Raw genomic sequence first — 25,886 nt, 5'->3', positions numbered from 1 at the left:
GAAAGCACCAATCAGGCTTCTTCTTCTTTTTTAATATTTATAAGCGAAGTAAAATGTGTGCCAAACATTCAGGGGTGGAGCCAGGATTTTGTCGATGTGGGAGCAATTAATAGTGAAATTTTTTTTTGTGAGGACAATAATAATAGATTTGTTTATCCACTGTTAATATTTGTCACAGTAGCTCATTGATCCATAGACTTTGAAAATTCGTCTATGTGGGGGTAATTAAGAGTGAAATTTTTTTTGTGGAGACAATAATGATAGATTTGCTTATCCGTTGTTAATATTTGTCACAGTAACTCATTAATCCATAGACTTTGAAAATTCGTCTATATGGGGGTAATTAAGAGTGAATTTTTTTTTGTGGAGACAATAATGATAGATTTGCTTATCCGTTGTTAATATTTGTCGCAGTAACTCATTAATCTATAGACTTTGAAAATTCTTGTGCGAGCAAATGACTCCACTGTATATCCCCCTGACAAACATCCATAGGTGTTGAATAACTGGCCAACTCCCTGCAATACAAATCACACTGTTGGATGATCCATAGAAAAGCATAAGTTGGATTCGTTGACTATGAGTCCTAATCGAGACATTGCTTGTGTGAAACATCTCTTAATATTGGGTGTTATGGAGGTACAGATGTACACCACTAACTCTTAATCATAATTTCCATTTAAATTTATTTCCTTTACTGACTTTTACAAGCTGAGGGTCCAAATTGGAAATGATGTAATTCCCACTCCCCTCAATGTCCTAAAACACAAAATGAAAAGATTGAATGTAATCATCAATACATATGCAGTTCCATATTTATGGATTTCTACTTATTTTATATATTTTTAATAATCCAATTTTGGTAATGAAAGGTGAACACCATTGTACATTATTTTTCATCAAACTTGTATAATTATTCTATTTTATTTATTTATTATTATTATTTTCACTTTATACTACAGATTTTTTTGGTTGCTGAAGAGCCATAGTGCACCACTAGCAAACAACTATGCAAACGGTGGCTCAACAAGAAAATAATTGTGGTAATGCACAACGGCTTTTGCACCATTGCTTGTTCACTATACTATAAAAAAAGTATCAGAGCGTGAAAATCAGTCATTTGCTTTAGTAAGTTAGCTAAGGAAAGAAGCTGTAATACACATCCGAAAGTCTTGCGTTAAGCATATGACAGGCAACAAACATTTGTTGGCAAAGCAAGCTATTTTGGGGGATAGATTAAATTTTCTGCATTTCGGATTTGTTAAGTAAGCAAATTTTTTGTATCTTGGTTCAATTTTTAACATAATTATTTCCCTTAGAAAAAAAAAAGCTACAAACATGTGATTGTATGCTGACAGGAGTTTCTTAACAAGCAAACAATAGTGGTTACCTCACTGATCTTGTAGTAGTGCCTTTATTCATACAGCACAATATTGTATTTAGGACTTATGGTGTGTCCTCTCTCCGTGAGAGTATTGGGCTTCGTGTTGGATAAATGTTTCTTATCCTTTCATTATTAGTGAGATGCAATGAGTTGCAATTAATTTGGATCAGGCATATAATACCTTGAGATGTAGTCAAATTTAAGAATAGAGAAGCAGTTAATGACAATTTCGGACTGATAAGCAGTTAATGCCTATAGGTCGTGAGTTTGATACCCAGTATGAGCATTAATTCATTAGGGGCCACCTGCGAGGGCGCACCCTCACTTACTTGGTGCATGTGATGTGTGGGCGTCGCACGTGCTATGAAACTAGTCCTTGGACAAGACCATGGTCTATGGACTGGGTAAAACACAGATACGGGCCTGATCAATTGTCTACAGGGATACCTAGTTAACAAAAAAATAAAAAAAGAATAGAGAAACCCTGTTCGATTGTGATACCTAGATGGAAAGTCCCTGAGGTGACTTCATCAATCTTGGGATCTATGTATTGGGAAAACATAATTCATAGAACCCAAGTTTCTTCAACTCTTAATCTTCTGTCTTACTCAACTTAGTTCCATGTCACTTGAATTAAAATTGGTACCAAAGAGTAATATATAATTAGAGAATTCCTTGATTTTGAATCTTATCATTGATAAATTAGTTCAGTTGATTCATTTGTAGCAATTGACTTGACATGTGATTGGCACGACCATGTAAAAAAGTGCATGGTTGAATGCATGTCTTCAAGGTGGTACACGTCCATGGCTTAGACAACATCCTTGTGAATTGTGATTCATGTTCCTCGATATGGGCTCTTCACGCATGACATGCACAAGTGCCATAACAATAAGGTTTCCATTTGTAAGTACATGATTTTTATTTTTTATGACAGGGTGTCACGGGAGAAGCAACTAGCCTCTTAGAGCAACTTATCTCGCCCAAACCCCCTTGGTACTGTGAAAATACGAAACAACAAAGAAGGCAAAAATTACACAAGGATTTACATGGTTTGATGGTGTATCTACATCCGTGGATCAGAACAAGAATAATCATTATTTTATTTAAAGAAATTGGGAGTAGTGAAAAATGTATCTATCTCTCCAAAATAGAAAATCAGTAAGAAAATATTACACTATTCCCCCTTTTCGTAACCCTAAAAAATTTGGGAGCAACCCCCTAGGAGCAAGTGCTGCCCCCTTCACCCAAGCCCATTGACTGGGCAGCAGGACCACCAATGGGGGTGCTACCCTCTACACCTCCCAACTCTGCGTAACGCCAACAAAATACAAGACATTTACACACACAGGTACATGCATGCAATGCCTCATGAGCAACACATACCAAGTAAGATAGGATTGATGAATCCTTGTGGGTGGCCAACGAGGGGGCTTGAACTCAAGACCTCTCCCTTTTTGGATGAAGGCTCAGGTCACTACGCCTTATTAATAAGTATGATTACTTGGTTTATGACTTCTTTTTGTTTTTTTGGCATCTATGCATATGGATAGGAGTCGATAATTTGTAAAATAGTAAAAATATTCATTTGGCTTAAGATGAGGATAGTCGCCTCGGAAGTAGTGTTGGAGGCCTTAAGCTCCTTGAAGAAATTGATTTTTGAGTAATACACTTGTATTAGATGGGCTATATTTGACATCCTCTATGACAATGCATGGCAAAGAACATTTGAAAAAATTGGGATTTCTTGGCTTGAAAAGCATAGGGAAGTATAAATTTGGTCAAATGATCAAGACCATGCTTTATTTGTCTTTACAGGCAAATATATTTCTGGGCTCGCTGGAATGGAAACTATGTAACGTTTACCTGGGTGTAGAGAGAGTTTTCTGGACTTTAGGGGAAGATACGTATGTCTCACCTATGTTTGTGGTCTGCTTAGTAAATGATTCATAATAGATTGAAACAAATGAAATTTCTTATGCTATTTAGTTGTTAGAAAAGAAAAAAAAAAAAAAAATCTACACGACTCGAATATGCCCAAAGTCATAGCCTCTGTTTCATAGTCATCAAATATTCTCCCTAAAGAGGCCCAATTAGATTAATGGAGCATTTGAGCCCTGAGTGATCAGACTTCCTCTTACCCAAATTGTATTTGATTCCTCTGTGATCAAGCTCGTATTCTCCCATAAATGGCACCATCCGTTTGAATTGGTTCATTGCAGTCAGCCGCTTGAGTGTAAGATAACTGTAGCCAAATAAAAGCCCAAAAGGAGATGAAAAATAAACATGTCCATTTATTCTCATGCAAAGCTACTGAGAGCTGTTAGCAGATGCCCATCCTTGCCCACAATGAATGAACTTGAGCACGATTAGAAAGCCCAAGATCATTTTGGGCTGGGCTGAGCATGTCCATTTATTATCTTTCTTCCTACTTCACAACCCCCTCCTATTGGTTGTTTTAGACATATCCTTAGTTTTTATGAATATTTGAGATACGCCCGATGTTTTCAAACTGATAACATGTTTCCCTTGACCTCAATATAGTCTAATATGCTACCACAAGATGATCTAAATGTCCTTGTCGTCAACCTTTTGCCAAAAACCCTAGATTTTTCTTCCCTAAACTTGTCATCTTCAAACTCCTAGGTAAAATTTGTTACCCACATCCCCAACTTTGAGATTTTACCTACTCAAACATTTAATAGCCTTAAGAGCGACATGATGATGATGATGATGATTATTTGGAGAAGTAGAAAATGATATAATGCTAGGTAGAAAAATTAAGGGTTTTCTACAAATGGGTTAAGGCAAGGTTGAAAATGATGAACTGGAATGAATATGAGATTGAATTGACTAAAAATATATTACCATGGAAAATGACGAACAGGGCAATGACTCTTTTTAGGAAGAAAAAATAAAAGGGTTTTTGGCTAAAGGTTGAAGAATAAGGTCATTTTGTGCTAGTCTATAAAAGAAGACCAACTGAAAACAGAGGGATATCTCAAATATTCATAAAATGTGGAGTGTTATGTCTATCCATTCCTAGAGATTCCCTTCAAATTAGATCTCTGGGAAACCTACATTAATCCTTAAGAAACCTATGTTTTTTTCCTTCCATCACAGCCTTACATCTAACGTTGTGCATCAAATTAATGTTGTTGCAAGTTAGAGGCCCAATTTCTTCCCATCCTCTCTAGGGAGACTACAAAGCCCGTGTCCATCGTATCATGTGCCACTCCTTTCCATGTCTAGGCCAAATCCAATCTTTACCCAAACAGGCCCACTTTATGTCTTCTTTCCCCCAAATGCACTTAGTGAATGTTTGATTGCAACGGAAAATAGGGTGGAATACCAATATTTTCATGTATTTGATTGTATTTTTTCATGAAAAATGATTTTCACTCTCCTCCAAAAGTCCCACAAAACATGGATTTCATTTTTCCACTCATACTCATGAAAAAATGATATCCATTCTTATTTTCCATCCCTACATCAAAATCTTAACTTTCAACTTTTCTTCATCACATTCATCCTCTCTGTTGCCATCACCGGCCACCTCCCCCCCCCATCCTTTCTCTTTTCTTTTTCTCTCCCTTCGCCCCAACCCTCTCCTCTCTCTTCTCCTCTCCTCTCTTTTTCTTCTTCTTCTTTCTCCTCCTTCTTCCTTCGTCCCACCCCTTTTCTTCTTCTTCCTCCTCCAATTATGCCCAAATTTCATAGATCTACATTGAGATTCATGAAATAAGATCGTAAATGATTTTTATTAATTTGATAAAAATAAAGATATAAATCTCAGTGTTTTCTTCTGATTAACAGTCAAGTACAAAAATAAATATAACGTGTGTAGCTTTTTTTTCTTTGGACTTTGCGTGTGATCGATTGAAAATATTGTTTTGATTGTAATTTTGTTTGTGCTTGATTTTCTATAGAAATTTATGTAAATTTTTTTCTTTTCGGACTTCACGCTTTATCGATTGAGAATGATTTCTTGACTTTCAAAGAAGGGCTTTAGGTTTAATCTTCTCTTTAATCGGAGTCCAAATCTCTTGAAGTAGTTTACTTTGTCTCTAAAGGAAGGCTTGAAAGCTTATTCTTCTTTAGAGGGAGAACTTATGTCTTCTGAGAGAAAGTAATCCAGATCTCCTCCAAATGAAGAAATCTTTGGTATTTATAAACTTAAATAGAATTTAACTTTCCAATTATACCCCAACTTAAAGAACTTTGATTGATTTGTCTAAAGGTCAAGTTTGTCCAAATCTAATTTAAAAGATTCTACGAATTATTGGTGGGTCAAACTCCTTTATTTGAATGTACGACTCAATACTTAATATGTAGATTACTTAGATATATTTTAAACCATGGATTTAATCTATGAAAATTCAAAACCCCAATTTTTAGAAGGTTGACCTTTGTTTATGCTCGCAAATGGAAAGAGGACCAGCCTGGCCTCCTACCTACCTACACACCACGGCTGACATCCGTTGTTCACAAAGAGAGAGAGGGAGAGAGAAATATGCTCAAAGTGATTATTACTTAATCAAAATATGATTGTAAACAAATAATCTCATTTATTTGATTTATTACAAGGTTAAAGTACATTTCTAGATCAATAACGCAGACCAATTAATAAAGAATTTTCAATTTTGATTTAAAACCCTATTCTCTTCCAAAAAAATCAACATAAATATAATCTCAATTTTCTAAAGCAACCTTGAACGTCTGCATTCACGAGGATAGCCCTGAGGGAATCGCTTCGAATCAGAGCAATAGTTGTAAATCATGTAATTCTTTTGCACCCATCTGAGCCTTCTTCGGCCCATTGGATCGAGTTCTTGAGTCTTCCATGCGTCGCCCGAGAAAGAATTTGTAGACTTAGAAGAAGCACAAGAAGAAGAACCAGATGACCATATGCAGGCATTGGCATTGAAGTTCCTATAGAAGGCTCTGAATGGAGCTTTTGTCCAATCGGTCTTCACTAGCCCACCTCTTGTGGCCCAGTCATCGGCATTCCATAGGCTTGAGTAGATCCTCATAGGTTGGTTCTTAGGGAAGGGAATGCCTATCGATTCTTCATTCTTGAATTCTCTTATAGGAGTGTTATCTACCAAGAAGCTGAAGAAGAAAAAAAGTAAATAATTTAGAGAAATGAAAATTGGATCGACCCAATGATTTTCAAATTTAAATAAGATCAGATTATTTAAAAGAATTGTCAATTTTTACAATGGTACCGAAATCGAGTGGATTATAGGTTCATGGTAAGATTTTTGGGAAAGATTATGATTCCACCTTGGGATTGGAATATTCTTTAATAATCCAAGCCTAGTAGTACAAGTTTGATTATATCATTTTATAAAATTAAGATTTATGCTCGTTGCCCCTAAATGTTCGCGAAACGGCCACCACTTGAAAAAAAAAAAAAGAGATCCTAATAACTCCATTAGTAGTTTCAAACTAAACCCATTTAAGCCCAATCGGTAACATGCATGTTGCCGAGTGGGTTCATTTCCCACTCAGCAATCTATTACTGATTGGGGTTCCCGTTGAGAAAATTGAGTGGGTGGAGGTGTGGGAGGTTTAGGAAAAGTAAAATGATGGATTGCCTTCATTGGACATTGTGTTCAATACTGTGCTGACATGGCAATGTATAGAGAATCGCTAATTGTCTAACTTGTATCTCGAGTAAAGAAATCTATGAATATCTATACACTGCCACATCAGCACAATGTTGAATGCCATGTCCAATGAAAGCAGTGTACGAGCAAGTCTTGTGAAAATAAAAGATTATAATTTAAGGAAAATGGACTACCTGTGTTGGACTGTTGTACATTTGATTTTTTAACTTGTATCTCAAGGAAAGAAATCTATGATTATCTGTGCACTGCACATCAGTGCGGTGTTGAACGCAATGTGCAGTGTATCACAACTTATAATTTAATGATTTTTATCTAATGCACCTCTCTAACATACGCTGCCATCGTAGAATCGTAGATCATTTGCATCAGGATACGCATAAACCTAAATCTTTTTCTTGTGTATCGCAAGGCAAATGAGCTACGGTTGTCGTCAACTTGAAACTTTGCCAAGTCATCTCAATTGGATTACAAGGTGACTCCGCCCCCAACTTGATGGAGGCTAGTTTCAAGATCCATTAAATCAATTCATTTTAGGTTTGTACAATGAGTCATTTCGAAATTCATCATCGAGTTTTGAGTTGACTCATCGAGTTTTCGAACTATGTTTAAGAAAAGTGTATTAGGTACCCTGAGAAATTCTTACATGATCCGTTGAGGGTTCCAAATTATGGAGTAGGTGTGGAAGTTCCGGGTCGGGTCAAACCAGAGATAGAACTGCTGTTCCCTATCTCCCTTCCCTTGGGTGAACACATTAGTATGGAGGATGTATGGTTCTCCAGTAGAATTCCCCAAGAATTCGAAGTCGATCTCATCATGGGTTGCACCTTGAGAAGACAACTGAAAATCATACAAGAAAAAAAAAAGTGAAATTCTATTGATTGCTAGATGAGGTTACAAAACTATAAGAAACAGGTATGAAAATTTTGAAAATTACAGAATTAGGTATGAAAAATAATTACCAAAAACTGGGAATATATCAATTTTTGAAAAAAAAAAAAAAATGGGCCTTTTTAAAATTTAAAATTGACGAATTTTCTAGTTTTTGTTTAAAAATTGTAAATCCAATACTGATAATAATTAGTACGTAACACTGTAATAGGTAATCTTTATATCAATATTATTAGATTGATCATTCTTATTTTTTGCATTTCTAGGTTATTTTAGTACATCGTTGGGCACACTCACTTGTGAATTGTGATTTCCTAGAAAAATCATTTTTATTTGCCAATTTTCCCATTCAGTCATGCAAATCTTTATGATTATGCATTTAGAAGGAAAATCATTTTTCTTGAGATATCTATTTTCCCATCAAACAGAATAACGCCACGGCCCACCGACAAAATCTATTTTCAATCCAAATCTCCTTTTCACATAATTTCTCAACAATCATACTCATCCTACATGAATGCTAACTAACAGAAAAAAATATAATCGCATTTTAATCTTGGCTCTAAGAATTGAAAGTTGTCGAAACTAAGAAAAATCGTACGAAATAAATGAGACTTACATAGTAGGCGGTGACGGTACCAGCAGAGTTGCCAGCAACAAGTTTGAGCTGCATATCGATCCGTCCGAATAGATACTCACTCTTGGATTGGAATCCAGACCCAGAGGTCTTATCGAGAGACAACGTAAGGAGTTGTCCACCGTTGAGTATCTTGGCACGATTATCGCCCCAAGTGATGTCAAAGTCTTTATAGAAATTACCAGCAGCAGAGGTAGTAGACATTAAAGAGCATATAAGTAAAGAAACTAATAAGATTATAAAGACTCCATAAGAGGAAGAAGATGCCATTCTTGACAACATATTCTATATGTGTGGAACAAAGAGAGATGTTTTGAGTGATGGAGATTAGTTTATACCTGAGAGGTATTTATATAAGAGAGTTGGAGATGAAAAAGAGAAGATAATATTCGAAGAGAAAGAGAGTTTGTAAGAGACGCGTGACGACCAACAAAACTTAATTGAAGTTTGTTATGTAAAGCTGGCAATGCTGAGGTCTTTGAAAGCTGGCCATTTTCGGTTCCGCGTTGGATAATTACGTTACGTATCAAGTGCGGCGGTGTCATGCCCTCTTTGCTTGTTTAGGTTGTACACGCACTACGTTTTAATACTCTGAGTTCGACTCGGATGCCCACTGAGTCGAATCAACTCAATGATGGAGTGGGAGACCGAGTTTTTCGAACAAATATCTTAAGATGTCATTTTTAATACTTTTGTTTCAGATAGAAGATGCTGGATTTGGGGTGGATATGGTATTTTATTCATTTATTTATTTATCCTGTAAAATCCATTTCTTTAACTAGTTTTAAAATTCATTGAAAGACTAGTATAGAAGCCATAAAAATAATATAGCATAGAGTTTTCTTTGAAAATAGATGTCCACTGATCTCTCAAATTTAAAATGCCATGATTAGTAGGGAAGGAAATATCTTTTACTAATTTTTTTTTTAAATTGAATTCTTAAAATTTTGTGTTCAACACCAACATACCAATCAACCATGTTTTTGTATGGATAGGTACGTGGTTCATGCAACTCAATCTCTCTTTATCTCCTATGGTCCGAAGGATCATGTAGAAATTGTACCAAGATCCTCATTTGGGCCATGAACTGTCACGTTGGTCCAAGTGACACCTCAGACTTTTAATGTTCATGTTCTTGATTAGGTTTTTTATTTTTATTATTATTTTTAACTTAATCTAAGACTTTGAAAATAGATCAAACATCCAAGCTAAAAATTCAAATTGAACAGTAAAAAAAGAGAGTATATTTTTAAAATTTTATGCTCTAGCTCTACATTATCATATAAAAATTCTATGGAGTCAAAGTCGATTCAACTGAGTTTGAAGGTGACTCAGTGAGTTTCAATAGTATTATTTCAAAGACTGAATAAAAAACAGCTGGTTTTGTTGATCCACTTGAATGTAAACGTTCACTTTGATCAAAGAGTATGTGACTACGTAATTAAAAAGCAATATAGTGTACCTTCCTCAGTTTCTCCTAATCCCTCCAAACAATTTTCAAGGAAACGCGTCCCTTGAAAACCTGTGTTTTTACTCTAATATCTGCCGTATGTAGGCTGTTGTTTGTGGTTTGAAATGTACAAAACAAAATGAGAATAATTAGGAGCATTTTCTCTCTTGAGTGCCTGTCTACCAAATAGAGTTTGGTGGTGCCAAACATCCTGACCAAACATTAATTAGGCAGACATTATCATCATTCCGTATCAATCTTACATTGACCATATATGGGTAGTAATTCGAAAGGGCAAAGAATCAAAACGGCCATGTATGACCAAAATTACTGACCCAGATGTGATTCTGGTAAATTATATTAATATTATATATTATTATTATATTTTTAAAAGATCAGTTTTATGAATAAAAAAAAAAGGTATAAAGAGAGAAGATAAGGGAAAATAAATGAGTTTTCTTTCTCTCCAAAAGTGGAGAGATTTGGAGAGAAACGTTTTAAAAATATTTTATAATTCTAACTTTGCCCCTAAACCTCTTTTATGACATTTTAAAATTTCAAAATTATCTCAATTTCTCTTATGTAAATCCAAACATAGTGTAAAAATAAATAAAAGTCATATAAATAGACTACAAAAAAACTCAAAACACATTCATTTGATGTTGAGGTCAAAGATTATGCCGGTTTGTTGAAAAGCATCATGGAGTGATTTTTTGCTCACAAACTCCTCAATGCGTGCCACATCAAGCATAGCAAGGGTATTTTTTTTTTTTTACTAACAAGGGTGCTTTTGTAAATCAGGGATGTCTTCAATACATGCCGGTTCATGTGATTGGTGGATCCCAGATTTTTATGAGCAATTTTTTTTTTTTTTTCCATTGCATGTGCATAGAGTCATAAATTTTTTTTCTCAAGATACACAAGGAAAAAACCTATGGTTATGTGCACGTTCTACATTAGTTGAGTGTATTTGAGTATCTTTTTATTAAGTCATCTCTTGTTTTTTTATAAAGGTATCCTTGTAGACAAAGAATTAGGCCTATATATCCATAGACCATGGTTTTGTCCAAGGACAAGTCCCAGGGCGCATGCAATGCCTATTGCACATCACATGCACCATGTAAGTGAGGGTGTGCTCTCACGGGTAGCCCTTGAGAAATTACTATTGTTATTCTATAAATAAATGCATAAAGCAGTAATATGTGATGACCCTTTTGATTTTTGAAGTTTTGCTTAGTATTTTAAAAAGAGTCGTGATGAATGCAAGCAGTTTTGGTACGTGGATGATGTGACAAAGGCATAGAATCATATACATTTTTCATCGGGATACACAAGAAAAGAATGTGTGGTTATGTGCCCTTGCCACATCAGCCGTGTATCCAACACCATGCATTCATCATTATTCTTTCAAAAAATATGTTTGGGCGGGTGGCTTTGGTAAAATACTTGTCCATTCCTCAATATATAATAATTGCAAGTGGACTGCCTATTTTATCTTAAAGAAACTTGAGGAATTAACAAAGGAAGGAGAATCCCGAGATCACACGTGAATTTCAAATTTAAAACATTAGAAATGGTTTAAGTTTGAAACTATGTCCTATTTTCAACTCTTTAGCTCTCATGAAAAGCGGCTAATAAGAGCTTTCATTCGAAGACGCCTCCAATCTGGTTGGTTACGAGTACTTTGCCAACGGTGTACATGGAAGAGGGGCGCAGCTCTTGTTCTACAGTCAGTAAAACAACAAATTCAATAAAAATACCAACACATGCATCTTGGATTCACAGTCTAGATCAGATTTCAAACTATATATATATATATATATATATATATATATATATATAGGGATATCTACAAAAAAGTGATCAACTTTTGACGAATTTAGTCATTTTAATTACCAAAACGTGAACGATAATGAATTTGGAGGTTTTTAAAGTGATTAATTGAAAATAATCACTTTAAACTTGTGAAATTGTCACGTTAAACCTGTGAAATAATCACTTTAAAACCATCGAATTTGTTATTGTTCTGAATTTCTTTTAACGAAAACACAATAATTCACGTATTTGATAATTAAAATGAATAGTTAGCCAGAATTGTAAATAACTCATTTTCATGTCACGAAATAGTAATTCACCCAAAAATATATATAATTTTTTTGGGTTCTAATGTAGTGTTTGAAAATGGATGGTCACTGAGCTCTTTATCTTAAATGATTGGATGAAACCACGTTGATGATGTGGCACATCCTCAACCGTTGGTATGATAGTTACAGAGAGCAATACAGGAAAAACGCCACAGAGGATTTACTCCCATCCAAAAGGGATAGAAAGAAGGGCATATCATTCCGAGGCCAATGAAGTTCTCACATTCCTATGTTGGAAAAAAAAAAAAAAAGATTCGTGATAATCTAACTACCCCAAGTGGCATACTCAATCGATTACTTGACGTGACAAGTTTGAGAACTGGAGATCTGCGTTCCTCGGGAAACACGGTTCCTTTTAAATACATTTTTTTATGGGGAAGTGCAGTTGAGTATCCCAAGGAGCATAGATCTACGATTCTCAAACTTGTCACATCAAGGTAGTCGATTGAGTCTGCCACATGGGGTAGTCAGATTATCATGATTCGAAAAAAAAATTCTCAAGTTCCATGGCAAATCCAAGTCATGAGATGCCTTTTAGACGAAAAAAATTTTGCTCATAGAAATCTGGGATCCACCAATCACATGTACCCACGTGTATTGAATAGCAATCCTAATTTACAAAAGTACCTTTTAGTTGCAAAACTATCCTTGTATGCTTGCACTGAGGAGTTTCTGAGCAAGAAATGACTCCCTTTTATATCCATCACCTGGTCTCTCTCTCTCTCTAAACCTATTCATAAGGTTATATAAGAGAAACTTATCCTAATCGATAGATTAAGATCCCACCTAATAACGATTAGGATAAAAGATACATAAATAACAACCCTTGTTGACCAACTATTAGAATCACCACTATGATTGTATAAAATTCCATCCAATCAGGCCTGAAGATGCATGTTAGATTATAGATGAGAAGCATGATTTGCAAAATTGCATCAAACTGAAGGCAAGTAGATAGGATGGCAAAACTTAGTCTTGGAAGCATGGCTCATAACGTGAAAAAGCCCATATTCATCCGACGAAGGAGTCAATTTTTTCATTGTAAAATTAATTTTTTCCGATGGGATTAAACTTTCAAATTAATGGATGATGAGAGAAATTCAATGTCTTTAAGCCAACAAATATGGGGAACATCAAATATTCGATCGTCCTGGAAAGTCAAAATTTGATTGATTTCTAAAATTCATAGGCCTTGACACATTGAATTAATTTTCTTGTCAAAATTTCCAATTTTCAATTAGTAACTGCATAATCCATGTGGCCCGAATAACCTGTGTGCGTGGTTCAAAGATCCATATCATCTATATTAAATTTTGAACATGCGAGTAATTACTACTTTAGTGGCGTGGTGAGAACAAAAGAACAACTATCAAATTGAAATCGCACAATTGACAATAACCACCATATAATCACAAGAAGCTATCCAAATCAGTCGATCCCCTCAATATTCCACAATCAACAAGCCATGAACATTTATAGACATAAAATATATGAATGAAAAACTTGTAAATAAGAGGAGAGCAAAGAACAAAGAATAAATGTATGTAATCTTTAAATACAAAATTTTTGTTTAAATTCGTTCTATTTATTGATTAAATTGTCGTATTTAATGGATTATCGATCAAGGAAGAGAGCGATCTAAAGTAATTGTTGAAAGTCATAACTTTCTCCATAATGTGAATGTTCCACCAAATAATTTTTGACATGTTGGCCTCTTGATTTATACTGTTACATGTTGGAAAACTTTGGAAATCCAACAATATAAATTAAAAGAGGGGTAAATTACACTTTGACCCCCTACTAGTTCGAACCCCTAATATTTTGATAATTGCACTTACCTCCCCTTTTCACTAAGAGGATAAAATTCAGATCCTATTTTACTATTTTACCCTCTTATTTTATATTATTTTTTATTAAAAAAATAAGTTTTAAAACAAAAATTGAAATTGAAATGCCCCCGTTCACGACATATTTTTATTTATAAAATAAAAGGGAATAATATTTGAAAAAAAAAAAAGAAGGCAAAATGATCCGAGTTTTAAAACCATTTCGTCTTTGATGTCTCAGGTGTAAGTTGTAACTCTGTTTTTTGGTGAGAAACGCGAAAATTATCACAGAGAGAGAGAGAAAGGGACGAAGAAGAAGAAGAAGAAGAATTGGCAGCAGAAGAGGAAGCCATGGGAGTTGTTAGTCGCTCAACTGTAGAAGAAGAAGAAGAAGAAGAGACAATTGAAGAACACGAAAAGGGAGAAATCTTGAATTCTTCTTCTGTTTCAATTTCATCGATCGAAGTCCATAAAGAACCTCTTCACATGTTGGAGCATTCTTGGACTTTCTGGTTCCACAATCCCTCCGTCAAATTCAAGCAAGCCACATGGGGAAGCTCCATTCGCCCAATCCACACTTTCTCCAGCGTTGAAGATTTCTGGAGGTATTTCCAATTCTTTCTCTCTCTCTAATTTTTTTATTGTTATTATTCAAGAATGAATTCTTAGACTTCTTGATTAATCGATTGATCTTACCATAATTGTAGAATCTAGAACGAATTTTTATTTTTATTTTTTTATTTCTTGAAAATTATTGTAATTCTACAACGAATTCTTAGACCCATTGGTTTTGTTCGAACTTTAATCCATGTTTAGGTTACCAAACAATAGAACAAAGAAAACCCTCGGTTCAAGAAGTTGGTGTTTATATTTTAATTAGGGTTTTAATAACAATTATATGCTATGAATCTTTTGATGTTTCTTTTTATTGATGTAGAGAACTATTGGAGAAAATATGTTTCAGTGCAAAGATATGTTATAATTGGATGGGTGTTTCGAGAGGTAAGACAAATATATATATATATATATATATATATATATAACTCTCCGGAATAATTTCACTGCAAAGATCAGTGTGTGTCTAGTCCACGTAAAGATTCCAAGCTGAAATAAATCCCATCTTAAACCATTAAAATTTATAGAATGTCGAATGGTGGAACTCTATTTTTATTTATTTATAGGTAAGCTGGATTTGAACCCACGATTTGAAAGTTGCATTATTGTATGTCAACAAACTGAGATATGTGTCTAAACCCCCAGTAGTGGCATGCTTATTAATAGTTGTTTGTAAATACTCATTCGCTTAATCATTCTTCGCCCTACATGTTGTGCATCCATAATTTCATATGTTAATGTTTACATGTAATTCTTCATTCTCTGTATAAACCCATCATTGACGTCTTTTTGAGGATTGCATTTTTTTCAAGAATTCATTCGAATGGTGTGAATGTATGAGGTGTTTGATAATTTTTTTTTTTTTTTTCCTTTTTATGTTATTTACCTGACAATATCACTCATTGTAGCAATCTTATAGAGGATTGGCGATGTTAACGAATTTTCATGTGGGCTTGAACAAAATACTCAGTAGGTCAATGGGGGATTTCACATGTTAAATGTTGTTGGATAATAATGGTTTCTAAAGCTTGTTGAAATCAGGATTTTTTTTACTTGGTTGTAGGATAAGGTCAACGGGCTGGTCACGTTGTATTTGTGATGTTTTAGATTTGACACCATTTAGGATACTTTCACCGAGAGTTTGATGAAGCATAGCTCAGTTCTTTTGACTAATTTTGGCTACCATTTGTAATTTGAGCTATTCTTCTACGTTATCAAGTATCAACGTCCATTTTGTGAATGAGCACCAATAAATGCAGAAATTGATTTAGTGAGGATTTTTTGATGGACATGGTCATAGAAGCGGAGAGGTGTTTGATAAGGGGTTCTCAGAAGAGGGTATTTGGAACTTTCCTAGCTTAATTTGGTTGAGATGATATAATGGTAGTTTTAAGATTAGCCTATTGTAGAAATCTAAGGTCAAGCGCATGCAAGCATTTTGGTGAATTTGATATGCCCTATGTTTCTAAATTGAAGACCCTTGACTTGAATATTCTATCAGACTAATGAGAAATGATCTAAGTGCCCTTTTCTTCAGATTTAAACTTAACCCTTGAATTTTCTCCCCAAAAAAAGTCATCCTCAAGCTTTAGAACCTAATCATTAAGGAAAATGTTGAAGTGACATTAATATTGACATCGTTTCATACATTGCTGATGTGGGTATGTATGGAACCACAGATATTTCATCGAAATATGAGTGAAAAGCATCTATGGTTATGTGTGCACCTCCAAGTCAGCCATGTGTGAAACTATGTCAATTTTAATGTCACTCATGACCCGCATCCCAACAAAAATCCTGGCTCCGCCCCTGCTTCCAAACCACCATAGATATACAATATATGTTTAATACCTTTAGTATCTTTATCTTAGTTAAAGTTTCTAGCACTTCTATAATCCTAATTGTTAGGCAGGGAAGTTTAAATTAGTTGTAGTTTTTATATGGTTTGCTTTTCTTTTTAATAATTAGTCTCCCCATGTGATTTTCATTTAGTAAATTTTGAAAATAATCCAACTACTTTCTTTAATTTTCTCATCCTTAAATAAAACTCTTTGATCTTTGCTTTTAATGCATCTAATTTGAGCTGAATTTTTACATGGTTCATGTCATTGACCTTCTATTCATCCAGGCTCAACCATTGGGTGACATTACATCCCAAGATAATGGGTAACTTTTACTAAAAGCAGTGTGGACCGACCTCGCTTCTGTTTTTTTGCTTTTATAAATTCTTGTACACACAGTGAGATTCAAACTTTATTGCTTTTGCCCATCATTATGTCAGATTAAGAGGTGCAAGCCTGAGCATTGACTGCATGATCATTGCCTCAATGTGCAAAGTTATTTGTCACATGTATTTATACTTACATATGTGCATTGCATTTGTTTCTGCAATGTAGTTTCAATTTGTTCTCTTCATGTTCTTATGAGCCAGCCTTTACAATAATATACCTCCTCCAAGCAAGTTAGTTGTCGGAGCAGACTTCCACTGTTTTAAGAACAAAATTGAGCCAAAGTGGGAGGACCCCGTTTGTGCTAATGGGGGTAAATGGACCATGAGCTTTTCGAGAGGGAAAGCTGATACATGTTGGTTGTATACGGTATGCTTCAGATCCTTCTTGAATAATTCGTCAATATTGCATATATTAAACTTCTCTTATAATAATTGCCTCTAATTTTTGTATTCATTTCTACTAGCTTTTGGCAATGATTGGAGAACAGTTTGACTATGGTGATGAAATATGTGGGGCAGTTGTTAATGTCCGGGTTAAGCAGGAAAAAATATCTATATGGACCAAAAACGCTACAAATGAAACTGCTCAGGTAACTTACTCTGATCCATACATCCAAGGGAGATTTATTTATGAAAATTATAGAAATGAGTTGATGCATGTCATAGGTTTCTCCTTCTTGATCGATGGCGTGTTTTGTGTATTCTGTTTCATGACGTTACTAGATGAGATAATAAGCTCTAGAAGAAGCCTTGAATGTATTTCCCTTTTATACAACAGTCTTAGCTTCTACAGTAATTTATATAATTAACTGCCTGTAATATTTTTTAACCAAATATCTTTCTTCCTATTTGTGACAGTTTTCTTCATTCTGATTTTGGAATTTGTGAATCTTACACAAAGTTTCTTGCATACAGATGAGCATTGGGAGACAATTGAAGGAGTTTCTTGATTACAATGACAGCATAGGATTCATATTTCATGTAAGTGTTTTCATTATATGTATGTATGTGTGTCTTGCTTGATTCATTTAAATTTGACCCGTAATTTCAGGAAGATGCAATGAAGCTTGTAAGATCTGCTAAGAACCGCTATTCCGTATGAGGTAAGTCATTTTACTTGATAAACAACTCTGTAAGAACAAAAGGGTAGTAAACACGTAAAGGTTCGTTCATACTTAAGGACCATGTATGGCTTTTCTCTTGTAATTTCTTGCTTCTGGCAGCTTTTCTCATATCAGCGGACTGGACGAGTGTAATATTTTGATTCTGGCAGCTTTTTTTTTTCAAACTGGCGTAGTGGAAGATTTGGGATTGAATTTTCACTTGGTTTGTATTAGAAACCAATTCTTCTAAATTTGGTTTCATTCTTTTCTAGTGTAAAAATGATAAAAGATGGCAAATGATTCAGCTTCTGTGAGTATGTTTTTGGTTTCATTTTATTGTTAATCTTTGTCGAGGATAAGAGCTTGGAGGGAGATAAGATGGGAAAACGATGCCTTTTGAGGTTATTTTCGGTCAGGTGAATTTCTGGAAATGAAAAAGAGCAAATTCTGGTTGATGAGGTGCGCTTTTTCTTAGAAATGCCACTCTTAACCTTGTCGCCCAACACACTCAAAACTCAATAGAGGATTATTGGGGAGTAGAGGAGCCAAAACACTCATGCACTGTGGGCCCATAATATTCATATGAGGATGATCAACATTCAACCATCCAATCAATGAGTATGACCCACCATCCGATTCGATCATCCAGTATGATAATGATGTGGGTCCTACACGCTTTATAAAATCTTTGATAGATAATTCAATATTGAGTCGTGATAATATGACGCTCCTCTCTGAAATAAGACCCCTACGCCCCCATCACAGAACTGTAGATCATTAGCCTTGGGATACACAAGAAAAAGATTTATGGTTATACATATCCCGAGGCAAATGATCAACGGTTCTTTTTTTTCCTGTCTACTGTAATGGTTGCAAGCACCATGTGTCCTTAACACGAGAAGAGGATCCCTATATGTGATTATGGGTCACCAGATAGATCACCATAACCACTAAAGATGTTCGCGAAACAGCTAAGAATTCTTTGGTTGTATTTTTAGTTGATGCTGTACATAGTTATGAATCTCAAATTAAAAATTATTAAATTTACGAGCATGAAATCCTATCCGTTCAATTCAGGCTCATTGAGCCCCTGGCAACATCCAAAGCAAACCACATTACAAGAACAACATTGATAAAGCCTTATTCCAAAGATTTGGAGTTGCCATAACGAATCTTGATCCTCTAGTTCACTTGTCCAGACCCAAGCCTTTTATTAATAAAAGTTGGTTATATCTACTTTCACCATCTCCATCCACACTCAACATCTTTAATAAAATTCAATAGCTCTTGCTTGGAAAGCTAAGTGCAAGTTCAGATCAAGCGCTGAAAAAATCTATACGGACAATTTTAACATTGAATTGAACTCTGCAACACCATTGCGCTCTTCAGCTTATCATCAATGGGTGTTCATTTTCCACAACGTGACTTGTTAAGTTCCAGACTCATTTTCGATTCTTTCTTGCTTGCTCCAGATGAGATCTGATCTATTTTTCCAGTTTGTCTTCATTTAGATTCTATTCGAGGTCTTTCTCCGAGGAATCACAGATTGCTTTCAGAGGTTTGAAGTCTCCCAAGAGAGCACCGGCATCAGTGTGGTACAATCTAACCCACTCCTTATAAACGACAGTCCTGCAAGAGAAGAAAAAGAGAACAAAATTTATTCAGACATGCAAGACATCCCGAGTGGATTTTTATAAAAGGGGTCTTCAATCCATTTATGAAGTTCAAGCATTACATGCACCACCCACATGCATGGGATGTTGCATGTGTCCCATATGAGTTGACATTGACATGCATGATAACGTGTGAGCTTTAACTTTATATTTTTGTTAATTATCACAAAATACCAGATGAGGAACAAATAAATATTACAAGAGACATTACATTATATTAACCAACCAACCACTCCAAAAGATTGATATGTTGGATAGGGGTAGAACTATGAACATAAGAGGGTCGTGGGACTTAACTGGGGTATGACACACCTAAGAGTGGGGGAAAATATACATTCAACACTTCCCCTTGCCCATAAGGGTGGAAAGAATTGAACGCGTGACCTATACGAACCTAGCTCTAAGATACCATGTTAATCAACCAACTACTCCAAAAGACTGATCTGTTGGAGAGGGAGAGAATTATGACTATAAGAGGATCACGGGGCTTTACTGTGGTTTAACACACTAGTGAGTGGAGGAAAATATACACTCAACAGAAAGATGCAATTCACAATATTGAGCAATTCACTCCATCTGGATGCCACTTATGATCCTTAATACTAAGATGTTGGTCCAAATAGTTATAATCACCAAGACAGATTATCCGCAATATATTTTAAATTAGAAATAAAACTTGCCTATATTAGTAAAGAATAGAATTCTAAAGAGATCGTTGAACAAGCAGGACAAAAGCCACAGATGAACTATAACTAGGATGCAATTTAAGTAATATATTACACTATTCAGATGGTTCACTTACTTGACTAAGAAATCTTCAGTTTCAGCAGTCCTCAACATAAACAATAAGATGCATCAAATACTTTTTTCTCTGGTGGGTAAGTTGGAATTGAATCTAAGATCTCAAAGTTGCACTGCAACCTGTCAACCAACCGAGCTATGGGTCCAAGCCCAAGAAGCACCCAATATTTGTTCCTGTGCTTCTGAAAGGGATGCGACTTGGACAAAATTCCTGGTTACAATAATAAACTTCCCTCTCAGCCCCAGCTCTACGCACAAATCCCACCTAAAAAAAAAGTCTACAAAGAAATTAAGTACCATAATTCCCGCAAACCAACTAAAACGAAAACAGCCACTATCACTTCCGTTTACTCATCTTTCCCCTTTTTACAATGACAAGGTGGTGTTGTAACCCCATTCTAAGGTGCCAAGCTCAAAAGTGAAAAAAGACAGCTTCCCATACTTCAATCTAGTTGGTTTGACACTTAAACCTAATAATCTAGTCACAAGGACCCAATCAGAATAACTCGCAACATATCCCACCATCTTCTACACATCATATGGGGACCTTTTTCAGCACTATGCATTTTGGCCAACAACAAAAAAAATTTGAAAAATGAAAAATGAAAAATGAAAAAAGAAAAAAGAAAAAAGAAAAAGAAAAGTTAAAAAAAGAAGGAAAAAAAAAACTAGAACTCAGCAGCCGATCTTTCAAATGGGATATCATGCTGTTGGAAACTGAAATGGAAAGAAATCAGCTTTCTGATCTTTCCATTCAGCCATTTGTAAGTGATCTCCTCTGAACATTCATCTTCCTCTGGGGTCTCATCTTCAATTCAAAGTGGGACTTTTTTGTGTGGATAGCATGCTTGGGAATCATCTACATGGTCAACCATATCCTTCTTCACAAAAAAGATCGTAGTCTAATAATCTGCTCTGAGCAAAAGGAGCAGGGACACATAACAGAAACAGGGGTCCGGTCCAATTCTTTGGTTGCAAACTCCCCCCAGAGGAATTCAGAAGAGGAAGCTCCACAAACTAGGATCAAGAGAAGAGGGATTTGAACCCTTAACCTGTGGTTTTGGAGACCATTGTTCTACCATTGGAACTATTCTCCCAACAAAAAAGAAATATGAGGATATAATTGTGTAGGAGGAACTCAAGCCAATCTTAAGCAAAGCGAAGCAGGTCATTTACACCCCTCTCCACATCCGAAGGGTTTGTGGAGCACCCACTTCATTGTTCATTGGCTTAGGGATTGTGGTGGTCTTTTTTCGGTCTCCTTTGTCTGTGTTGGTCATTGCCGAAGATGTGATGGAGGACATGGGCCTTTTTTTTCGAGTATGAATATTTTGGTCTCTTATTTCTTCCCTTTGTTATTTGTTGGATTAGTTGAAAACAGAGTAATAGTAGGACCTTTGATGGTAAGAGGACTTCGAGAATAATGTTTTTAAGATTACAGTGATGCTCTTTGGTTTATATATATAAAGAGTTAAATACAATAGAAAAGATCAAGAATTGCAATTGAATATCATTGCTTCTAAACTTCTTTCATAAAAAATTATTAGAATAGCACAGGTATGGACATCGCATATTACTGACACATAATGTCAACAATTGGAAGTCAGGATGTCCAATATCTAAGAATAGGCTTATCTACCAAAATAACAAGAATGAAACAAAACCTTCAGACCCAACCCAAGTAGCTACTAAGTTGCAGCATAAGATACCTTTACACAGGTAAACAGAACTCAAGTAGCAAAGTACTTTATCGGTGTCCATGAGTTTGTTGCATGTCTTATGCACTCCAAGTTGAAGGTCCAGGTCCATATAGAGCAGCACCATCTTGTACCTGTACATGTAAACAGAAGAAATAACAAATTACAAATACACTTAAAAGGAAACATGTCCAAAAAAAAACATATATTGATATTTCCTTTACATAAGTAATTATTAATTAGCTACAGAAAGCCTATGGGGTTTACGCCGTAGATAGCAAGATAAGGGTTTCCTCCATTTCCAGAGACAGGATTGCTGTAATTTCCACTATAACCTGTACCTGCAGAAGCAACACTTACCTCAGATCCACAATGATACAAATAAGCTCAAAATGAAGAAGGGGCGAGGATAAAATGGCCGAATGGATGGATGAGTGGGTGAAAGCTCAACAAATCAATCCAAATAAAAACCTAACAACTCAATTTGAAGGTGTAAAGGACCAAAAGCTAAGGAAATTGACAGTGTCCACCCTTAAGGATTCAAGTCCTCTTCAAGTGTATTGAATCTATAATAAACCTTCATGGAAACGCGTACCTGAGTTACCAACATGAGTGACAACATGGACTCTCTTTTCAGCATTGGCAACCTCTGCACGCAACTTCTCCATCTCACAAGACATCAAAATCAAATTCTTCTCCATTACCTGACCTCTTTCATAATTCTCAGTATATCCTTTCTTTTCGTACTCCATGGGAACCATACATGCCCACAATCCATGAAAAAACGCACCACAATTCATAATGTAGCAAATAAAGTAAACATGAGATTCAACTAAAAAAATAATAGAAGATAAGTATATATCAAAAGATTTTCAGTCCAATTGAGATTTAACTATTTTCCTACTTAAAAATAAAAAAGATTCAAGAGTTTCCATTAATAGAATATAAGTATAATAATGGTAGGGTATGGGTGATCAAAAGGGGTTCCAACTGTTGGATTTTCAGTCCAATTGCAATATATCTAACAAATGGCCAAAAAAAAGAGGTTTCTTTAACATTTTTCCTTCTTAAAAAAATCAAAAGATTCAAGGGCAGTCATTCATAGAGGGGAAGAGCAAGACTGCAATTTACATGGTAAGATATGTGAGATCAAAACGTGTTCCAAGTGCTGGATTTTCAGTCCAATTGCAATCCAAGAAATGGCAAAAACAAAATGACGGTTTCTTTAACGTTTTTCCTACAAAACAAATTTGAAAGATTCAAGGGTCACCATTCATTGATGCGAAGCACAATTCGTGGTGGTGTATGGGTAATCAAAATTTATCCTAATTGTTCGATTTTCAGTCCAATAGCAAACCAACCAACAAATACTCGATTTCAACATTCAATCCAGGTAATTGTTGCAAATCAGCGGCGGCCCTATTCAAATCACGAGTAAGCGCTTGGACCCGACCCGTAAGCTATTGACGCTCAACACTCAGCATCTGAACATCGGCTTGAACAAAGATAAGCTCGGCCGTCATAGCCTCCAAAGCACGAACATCAGCTTCCATTGTCAATGACTTCTCGTAGATTTCTCTCAGGCAAATATCATTCTCTGCCCGCATCGAACCGGCAATGTGGGACATTTGTAGCAGCTCGTGATGTGTAGACTCTAATTACTGCTTTAGGGCTACATGAGTTGCTGCAAATCTCTGGTTATCGACTAAAAGTTCTTGAATTTCTTGGTATTGAGCTGCGAGTCTTTCTTCGATGAACGAAAAGGGGCTTCAGCTTTGTAGACCGAATTGGGCGTCTCGATAGCCCTCGAGAAGCGCTCGGTGATGGAAATTGGTCGGAATAGATGAATTTGGTGTGGTGAACCCTTGATTGGATTTCTTCCCGCCATGATTATCCAAGAATTTTGTCGTAAAAGATTCAGATTGAGTAATTTTTGTAATCAAGAGAACATTGAATCGAAAGGAAAGAATTTGGTTTCTATAATTTAACTAAAATGTATCTAGAAAAGATACCAGAATCAACCCAAGAAATGGTTTAGAGAAAGATGGGGGAAATTGTTGAGAGAGGACGACTGTGACTTTTGGCTTGAGAGCGGTTGGTTTTGGAAACCTAAATACGCGGGAAATAAAATGGAACTGTTTTAATGTATGTTAAGCCCAAGTTCTACTTACATTTGCGGAAAGACGAGCAGTCACTCATTATGCTATGTAAATGAGTTTAATTCATGGTTTTTAAACTCGATATCGCGTCTTGTCTCGTTCAACTCCGATATCGAGTCGTCTCAGATGAGTTTTCCGATACATTTGACATGTCTTGTGAGATAACTCAAAAAATTACACTATGAGACGTAAAACTCGATCAAAAAATGACTTTGTGAGTTGGTATTGTTCAGCTCTGATAGCAAGTTAACTCGGGCGATACGTCTCAGTCTTGGACGAGTTTAAAAACCATGGTTTAATTAGGGTTGTAACCTGGGCGGGTTGGGAGAGTTGGAGGGGGTAAATGCTAGACTCAACTCAAGTGATAGAGAACCCTAACTCAAGTTCAACTCAACTCAATCGTTGGGCTTAAGCTTACTAATCCAAATTTGATCTTTTAAAATTGGGTTGAGCTCGGGTTAGCCCGAGTTAGGTAGTTTTGGGGAGGTTAGACAGGTTAGCTCATTGAATGTCCCTAATTTCATTTAATCAATAAATAAATTTTATATTTTTAAAAAATACAAGATAAAACAAATCACTAATAAATAAAATTACACACAACCTTCTCTACTATCATCAAGAGAATATTTAGAAACGCCATACTTAATTAAAGTCTAGAGTAATAATATCTAATTGTCTGCAAATCATAATAATAAGATGGAATAAAAAACTTAAATAAAAAATAATTAATTATTATAAAAATATTTGTCTATTAGTATATAGGTATCAAATTCAGGTTGAGTCTGGTTGTTTAATCCCTCGACTCAAACTCAACCCAAATTGAGGTCAAGCTGAAATATTCTAAACCAGGCTGAACTCATTTTCTGCATAACTTAGCCCAGGCTTGCCTATCAATCGGGTTGAGCCTGGGTTGAGTTTGGGCCTATCTACCCAGGTTGCAATCCTAATTTTAATATATGGGATGATTTTATACATTAAAATCATTTATGAGATTTATTCGTAACAATCATCATTTTTAAATGACAAGATCAACTCTCACCATGTCTTAAATCTCATCTAAACCATCTCAGTATGGTTCAACAACATCATAGATATATACGATGTCTCAACATTCACATCATCTCACGAAATGAACTAGATGTCTCAGATGATATTTTGAAAATCTCGATCGAGTAAACTAGAATTTTGTAGGTTTTGATTAAAATAATTAATTTTTTAAAATATTTATTATATAAAAAAATGATTTTATGACTAAACATCTTCAAATCTATCTTATTTTATTAAAAAATTATAATATTTTAATTTAAATATATGTAAATCAATTATTATAAAACTGAGTTAAATGGTTTGTCTCGTCTCATCCATGGACAAGACGCCAAATGAAATTTCGAAACCATGACTCACTCATAGATATTAAATATAAATGATGTTGAATATAAAATATAAAATAATATTAAAATGATAAAAATACCCCCTCTTCTTTTGTAGGTAAGAAATGAAGCATAATTAGTAATTATCTAACAATATTGTACACGAAAAATGCCCACCATCATTAAGATTGTGCCAACTTTTACTAGAAGTCCAAATCATGAAAAGTTCAAAACATTTTTGTCTTCTAAATCTGATTCTCATGTAGCACAAATAAA

At 35.2% G+C, this 25,886-nt stretch overlaps 3 protein-coding genes across 7 annotated transcripts; 1 reads left to right on the top strand and 2 right to left on the bottom strand.

Annotated features, from left to right (window-relative positions):
• Window positions 1–5,929: 5,929 nt before the first annotated feature.
• Window positions 5,930–8,927, bottom strand: LOC147390576 (xyloglucan endotransglucosylase protein 1-like). The gene is made up of 3 exons (XM_086457788.1): window positions 8,525–8,927; window positions 7,661–7,854; window positions 5,930–6,496 (listed from the first exon to the last, which is right to left on the bottom strand). The coding sequence occupies exons 1-3, from the start codon at window positions 8,822–8,824 to the stop codon at window positions 6,085–6,087; spliced, it is 906 nt and encodes a 301-aa protein (XP_086313914.1). The 5' UTR covers window positions 8,825–8,927; the 3' UTR covers window positions 5,930–6,084.
• A 5,234-nt stretch (window positions 8,928–14,161) lies between these two features.
• Window positions 14,162–18,227, top strand: LOC147390575 (eukaryotic translation initiation factor 4E-2-like). Its single transcript, XM_086457789.1, has 6 exons — window positions 14,162–14,567; window positions 17,009–17,174; window positions 17,272–17,397; window positions 17,723–17,788; window positions 17,859–17,910; window positions 18,031–18,227. The coding sequence occupies exons 1-5, from the start codon at window positions 14,314–14,316 to the stop codon at window positions 17,907–17,909; spliced, it is 663 nt and encodes a 220-aa protein (XP_086313915.1). The 5' UTR covers window positions 14,162–14,313; the 3' UTR covers window position 17,910; window positions 18,031–18,227.
• An 869-nt stretch (window positions 18,228–19,096) lies between these two features.
• On the bottom strand, window positions 19,097–24,233 carry LOC147390574 (protein FLX-like 1). 5 transcript variants are annotated; one of them, XM_086457792.1, is made up of 5 exons: window positions 22,677–24,233; window positions 22,349–22,422; window positions 22,094–22,215; window positions 20,386–20,595; window positions 19,097–19,539 (listed from the first exon to the last, which is right to left on the bottom strand). In XM_086457792.1, the coding sequence occupies exons 1-4, from the start codon at window positions 22,719–22,721 to the stop codon at window positions 20,417–20,419; spliced, it is 420 nt and encodes a 139-aa protein (XP_086313918.1). In that variant the 5' UTR covers window positions 22,722–24,233; the 3' UTR covers window positions 19,097–19,539; window positions 20,386–20,416. The 5 variants fall into 5 exon arrangements, 4 of the variants coding, with proteins under 4 accessions (XP_086313918.1, XP_086313920.1, XP_086313921.1 ...); XR_015182615.1 differs by lacking the exon at window positions 20,386–20,595 and having other exon boundaries at window positions 22,306–22,422; window positions 22,677–24,229; XM_086457794.1 differs by lacking the exon at window positions 20,386–20,595 and having other exon boundaries at window positions 22,677–24,222.
• Between the last annotated feature and the right edge of the window lie 1,653 nt (window positions 24,234–25,886).

This window comes from Akebia trifoliata, chromosome 11 (genome assembly GCF_017979445.1).
Source record: "Akebia trifoliata isolate Shusen 1 chromosome 11, ASM1797944v1, whole genome shotgun sequence".
Taxonomy (NCBI): Eukaryota; Viridiplantae; Streptophyta; class Magnoliopsida; order Ranunculales; family Lardizabalaceae; genus Akebia; species Akebia trifoliata.
The sequence above is the reverse complement of the archived record's forward strand: the minus strand, read 5'-3'. Positions and strand labels throughout refer to the sequence as shown.